Below are 5960 nucleotides of genomic sequence, written 5' to 3' on the forward strand. Positions count from 1 at the left end.
GCAGGTCTGAAGGTGAGCGGGTCTGCAGGTCTGAAGGTGAGCGGGTCTGCAGGTCTGCAGGTCTGCAGGTCCGCAGGTCTGCAGGTCTGCAGGTCCGTACCTCTTCCAGGTCTTGGGTTTCCTCCGGGAGCGTTTGAACAGGTAACCCTGCAGAACGGCGCTGCTCTCAGAACCCGGACTCATCATCGGCTCTCCTGAGGCGTCCTGTAGGCAGAAATCTGTCAGACTACTGAGAATAAATGACCCGTTTTACAGAACAGAACTCATCGGGTTCTGCAGGAAGAACAACAAGAAGAAGAACACGCAGTATAACTGCATGAATACAGAGACTGCATCATGTTAGTCTGTCAGACGTTCTAACAGACAATCTGACAGACGTTCTAACGGTCTTCTGTCAGACGTTCTGACGGTCTTCTGTCAGACGTTCTGTCAGACGTTCTAACAGACAATCTGACAGACGTTCTGACGGTCTTCTGTCAGACGTTCTGTCAGACGTTCTAACAGACAATCTGACAGACGTTCTGACGGTCTTCTGTAACAGACGTTCTGTCAGACGTTCTAACAGACAATCTGACAGACGTTCTAACGGCGTTCTGACAGCGTTCTGACAGACGTTCTAACGGTCTTCTGACAGTATTAAGGAGTTCTTACTCTCTGCTGCACCAGCAGGTGTTTGTTCTCCAGGTCTTTTCTTTTTGCAGAACAATCTGCTGACAGCAGCGACAGCTGAGGAACAAACAGAAACACCATCAGGTCAGAGGTCAAGGAGAACTTCTACTCATTGAACCACAGAGGTCAGAGGTCAGAACCTGCGCTGCCATGGTCTTCATGGTGGGTTCCAGGTCTCTCAGCAGGTCGAAGCCCTGATGGAAGAAGGTGAACTGAGCGTGCACGAAGGAGAACACCTGAGGAACAACCAGCAGCTGTCAGCATCGTCCCCACACCTACCTAACCAAATCACCTTCCAAAAACACGACTCACGGAGTTTAAAACATCCACCTTCTGCTGAGTCCTAAAGGTGTTGAGCTGAAACACAAACAGTATGATTAGACCAACTAAAGCGCCGCGCATGTTCTCCTCAGGTTCTGCTGGTACCTGCAGACAGTAATCCAGGGCAAAGTGTTGGGAACATTTCCTTGTGGCGAGCAGCAGGTGACTCGCCTGCTCTGCCTCGGCAGCTTTATGTCGCGACACCTGAGCGTTCTTCACCGCCGCCGTCTCTAGGTCCTCCCTGATCCGAACAAACTCCTTCCTGGTCTCTGCCAGCTGAGGGAGGAACCTGGAGACACGAACACCAACATCAGAACATCAGGTGGACCCTCGGGTGGACCCTCAGGTGGACCGGACCTTCGGGTGGACCTTCAGGTGGACCCTCAGGTGGACCCTCAAGTGGACCTTCAGGTGGACCTTCAGGTGGACCCTCAGGTGGACCCTCAGGTGGACCCTCAGGTGGACCTTCAGGTGGACCCTCAGGTGGACCTTCAGGTGGACCTTCAGGTGGACCCTCAGGTGGACCCTCAGGTGGACCCTCAGGTGGACTCACTGTGAGCAGAGGTTGGTGAGCTGCTGGCTGATGGCTCTCTGGGTCTGATCCAACAACATCTGAGGAGCAGAGACGTCACTCAGACGGGTTCTGATCTGAAACCACATGTGTCAAACAGGAGAACCGGAGAACCGGACTCACCGTGTGGAAGCTCAGCATCTCCTGCAGGCCCTGACTGAACTGGGTCAGGCAGTTCTGACAGAAAGGAAACAGGAAGTCAAACAACAGAAACAGAACAGGAAACCATCATTACAGGTCAGAGGTCAGCTGGACACAGTTCCTGTAGAACCAGAACCTCTAGGTTCTACAGCTGCTGCGGAAACCAGCAGGTTTCACTGCAAACAGGTCGACCAGTGAGGTTCTGATCCGGTTCTACAGGTCTGCAGCAGGTACAGGCGGACCAGTGAGGTTCTGATCCGGTTCTACAGGTCTGCAGCAGGTACAGGCGGACCAGTGAGGTTCTGATCCGGTTCTACAGGTCTGCAGCAGTTACAGGCGGACCAGTGAGGTTCTGATCCGGTTCTACAGGTCTGCAGCAGGTACAGGCGGACCAGTGAGGTTCTAATCCGGTTCTACCCTCCTGTCTGTAGGTGACAGCATGAGATGATTTGTTGGAGCTTCCTACCACGACACCTGTGTCCTTCCTGTGGTACACAAAGAGCTCCACCAGGCCGCTCAGGAACAGCTGATTGGCTGAGTTGTACGCTTGCCCCGCCTCCACCATCTTCCCGCACAGCCTCATCACCTGATTGGTCAGAGACGAAGGTTAAATCTTCCCTCATCAAACACAGATCAGAGCTCAGCAGAAACACTTTCAGAGGAATTTTGTTTAAACATCTGGGAAGTTTTCTAATTAACACAACGACCAACCAGCCACAACATTATGACCATTGTTGTCTGATGTGGTAATCACTGATGATCTGGTCACCATGACAACAGACAGGAAGTCAGCTTTTAATCTGTTGGAAACACAGGAGTGTATACCTTGTTCAGTTGTGTCTCCAGCAGAGAAACATCCGCCTCAAACTGGTCCAGAGTCAGTCTGAACACAGAGAAATAAAACAGTCTGACGCACTAAAACAGATCCATGTTCTGATTATAAAGGCGCCGTCTCCTCCTGAACGGGCCGCACTGAAATGTGAGGCTGGTCTGACAATAAAAGATCACTGAAAATACACCAAACTTATTCAGATTAATTGATGTATTGTAATTGATGACCTGATCAAGTGAAAGTAAAACATCTGGAATTATGAATTAAAAAGATCTGAATGAGTTGTTTTAGTTTCAACAGTCAGGAACCAGGTTTGTGGTTCAGCAGCTCCCAGATCAGATCTGCAGGATGGAGCTGAGATGCATCTTCATCTTCACCTTCAGATCAGCACAGATCTATGAATTATAAACTTGTTCCATTTACACCGAGCAGGAGAGTGTTTCAGAAATAAAAACTGATTCGACCTGAAGCAACAAATGAAACAAAATAAGCTGATAAATTAAATGTCCGGCTTTTTTGTTTTCCTGCTAAATGAAACAGCTGGACGAAGCCTCTCGTGTTATTTAGTGCGTTTCTCACCTGAACTCAGGTGAGTCTTTGATACACTCCTCAAAGTCCAACAAGGACTCCATGACGTCACACAGCAGCCCCTGTTAATGTGAGCGAGTTTCGGTCTTAATAAAGTTTATTCATCATCCTGGGGTGACCGTTAGTTAGCCTGTTAGCCGTTAGCTCGGCAGCAGCAGGATCTTCTCGGCTCTTTAAGCGGAAACTCTGCGCGCGCGCATCAACCGGACACCGCCAACGTGCCGCAGTTCACACCGAACCGGCTCGGTTCGAGCAGGAGCGGAGATAAACGGTGTTTGTGTGGTTGTTTGTGCAGCTGCAGCTGTCTCTGCATCCCGCTGCAAACACAGAATCCGGTTTAGTTTGGCACCGATGCAACCAGCAGGGAGGCAGCGCCCCCGGCGGCCCGGAGGGGAACTGCAGCCTCCCCCGGTCAAACATTGATGAAATATTGAAATATTAGGCTACATGTCAATAAACTTTTGTTTTGTTGATTAAACCATTGATTATGATACATTTTCTCTTCTGTTTAGGGCAAGGGAGCTAGTATCTGTCTCCATCAGTCACTGTGTCAGAGGACACCTGGACGTCTGTCACAGGGACACTCATTCACATTCTCTGTCACACGTAGAGCAGGGTCCTGGTCCTGGAGGGCCTCTATCCTGCATGTTTTAGATTTTTCTCTGCTCTTCAAGTTCTGCAGCAGCCTGTTAATCACTCAGTCGTTCAGATCAGATGATAAACACCTAAAACCTCCAGTATGGAGGTCTTCCAGGACCAGTATGGAGGTCTCTCAGGACCAGGATTGGGGCCCTCCAGGACCAGGATTGGGGGCCCTCCAGGACCAGGATGGGGGCTGAATCCATTTAAGTAAAACTGAAAGAAAGAAACATCTGACAGCAAAGATAAAGAAAAAGGTTTTATTTGAAAACGAAGCGACGTGAAGAGGTCAGATGAGCGGGGATGATGATGATGATGATGATGATGATGATGATGATGATGATGGCGGTGGGGAGCACGCTCAGTGGCCAACGGAAACCAGGATCACAGTGACGTTGTCGGCACAGCCTCGTCTTACCGCCTCGCTGGCCAGCTGCTGACAAGCTGCTTCGAAGTGGATCTCCTGGTCCGTCTGCTCCACGTCCCCCTCCTGCAGGATCAAGAACCAGCTTTAACCTCGACTTCCTGCCAGAACACGCTTAAAGAGACCAGAGCTTTAGGAACACAGGACACCTGAAGGACGCCGAGGACAAACTTCACAGCTTCGTCAGCTGAAAAGACTTTGAACAAACCGTCACAGGCCAGAATGATGAAGCTGCAGAGACAGACAGAAAGAACATGAGCTAAAGAAAGACGGAGAACTGGAACCTACTGTGGTTTCATCTAGAACCACCTGAGGACTCCTCTGGTTTATTTCCTGCAGATCGTAAAGTCTGCTCCCAGCACAGAACCTTTCTGAGCAATAAAAACATTCAAAGAAGCGGTCTGGGAGCTCTGACCAATCAGCATCCAGCCGCTCTGTTCTTGCCTGTCATTGGCTGTAAGCTGACACCTCCTGACGTCTGGCGTGGAAATGACTCCGCAGCGTTTGTACTGACCGTCTCCGATGGACCGGGACACCTCGAGGACACCGAGCACCCGGCCGTCCCTGTCCACAGAGACACATTGTTTCAGCTGAGTGAGGACAGGATTCTGTCTCTGATGAGACATCTCTGAGGACGACTCTGTGAGAAGTGAAGAAGTCATCTCTCGATGCCGTAGCTGTGAGACAGTCTTTTTACATCTGGGAGCGGAGCAGCTGCAGCTGTTTCATATAAACCGACACGCCCAGGAAGTTCTGACCAATCGAGAAAAAGTTCTGCCCGGTCCTTGAGCACAGAACGGGCTCCAAGAGATCCAGCGGGACTTTTGTCACGCAAAGATCCAACTTCTTCACTTCTCGTAGAGTACAGGTCAGCCTTAAATCCACCTGACGGTGCCTCCAGCTCTCTGGATCCTCATGCGCTCCTCGTAGATGGTCGGGTTGTGTTCCTTACTGAGAGCCAGAGTCACAGACCGTTTCTGTCCATTCTCTGCCGTCTCCGTCCTACACATCATAGCCTGCAGACACACAGAGACGCTCCGTCAGATGTCCCTCCTGCTCCTCAGGACTGATCCGGGAACAGTTTCCAGCCCAGCTCACCCTGCTGTCCCCCAGGTTGGCCACATACACCATGTCGTCCACCACCAGGACACACGTAGCCGTGGAGCCGTCCTTCCACGCCGGCTTCCTGTTCAGAGACACCAGAGAGGATCCTGAGGTCTGAGGGACAGGAACCATTCTCATTCACAGCCCAGATGTTAAAGGCGTCTCTGTGGGGCTGAAGATCAGCGTTCTTACTGGCTGGAAGCCTTCTTCAGGAAGTCTTCGTCCGTCTGCCGGAAAGTGTCCAACAAACATTTTTTAATCAGCTTGTCTCCATTTTCAGCGTCACCTGGAACAGAAACAGCCGATCAGCTCCGAAGCAGCAGAGGTTCTGCAGGACGCTGTGGAAACGTGGAGAAAACTCACCGGAGGGAAACTTCTTGACCAAGTTAAGGTGAAGATGCTCGGCGGCGTATCGAGACGCTCGAGCGCCACCGTGTCCGTCAAACACGGCAAAATATGAGACGCGAGACCTGCAGGACACAGAGACAGAATTATTATTTTCTCCTGAACCAGACCCGGTTCACAGCTCAACTTTATTAGACTCTGGAGTTCGTCAGATTTCTCCGCAGACCCGAGGACCGGATCAGGACCTCCGCAGACCCGAGGACCGGATCAGGACCTCCGCAGACCCGAGGACCGGATCAGGACCTCCGCAGACCCGAGGACCGGAT

The 5960-nt window shown here is 51.2% G+C and overlaps 2 protein-coding genes across 2 annotated transcripts in view; both read right to left on the reverse strand.

The window, feature by feature from the left end:
- LOC108228232 (arf-GAP with coiled-coil, ANK repeat and PH domain-containing protein 2-like) overlaps positions 1 to 3477 on the reverse strand; it is a 3994-nt gene extending 517 nt beyond the window's left edge. Inside the window, exons 1-10 of the mRNA XM_017403752.2 lie at positions 3114 to 3477; positions 2528 to 2585; positions 2169 to 2288; positions 1685 to 1738; positions 1544 to 1602; positions 1096 to 1279; positions 982 to 1026; positions 810 to 905; positions 652 to 726; positions 101 to 204 (exon numbers count right to left, since the gene is read on the reverse strand). Coding sequence (XP_017259241.1) covers positions 101 to 204; positions 652 to 726; positions 810 to 905; positions 982 to 1026; positions 1096 to 1279; positions 1544 to 1602; positions 1685 to 1738; positions 2169 to 2288; positions 2528 to 2585; positions 3114 to 3166 — 848 coding nt within the window. The 5' untranslated portion in view covers positions 3167 to 3477. The remainder of the gene's footprint in view (positions 1 to 100; positions 205 to 651; positions 727 to 809; positions 906 to 981; positions 1027 to 1095; positions 1280 to 1543; positions 1603 to 1684; positions 1739 to 2168; positions 2289 to 2527; positions 2586 to 3113) is intronic.
- Positions 3478 to 4007: 530 nt separating this feature from the next.
- On the reverse strand, positions 4008 to 5953 carry LOC108228231 (integrin-linked kinase-associated serine/threonine phosphatase; the record flags this gene model as incomplete). Its single annotated transcript, XM_025003162.2, has 8 exons — positions 4008 to 4251; positions 4335 to 4416; positions 4630 to 4749; positions 5071 to 5201; positions 5284 to 5371; positions 5482 to 5575; positions 5653 to 5759; positions 5919 to 5953. Coding segments are annotated over 8 exons (786 nt in total), but the record flags the coding sequence as incomplete, so codon positions are not given.
- Positions 5954 to 5960: the final 7 nt, after the last annotated feature.

This window comes from Kryptolebias marmoratus, unplaced genomic scaffold, assembly GCF_001649575.2.
Source record: "Kryptolebias marmoratus isolate JLee-2015 unplaced genomic scaffold, ASM164957v2 Scaffold34, whole genome shotgun sequence".
Classification (NCBI taxonomy): domain Eukaryota; kingdom Metazoa; phylum Chordata; class Actinopteri; order Cyprinodontiformes; family Rivulidae; genus Kryptolebias; species Kryptolebias marmoratus.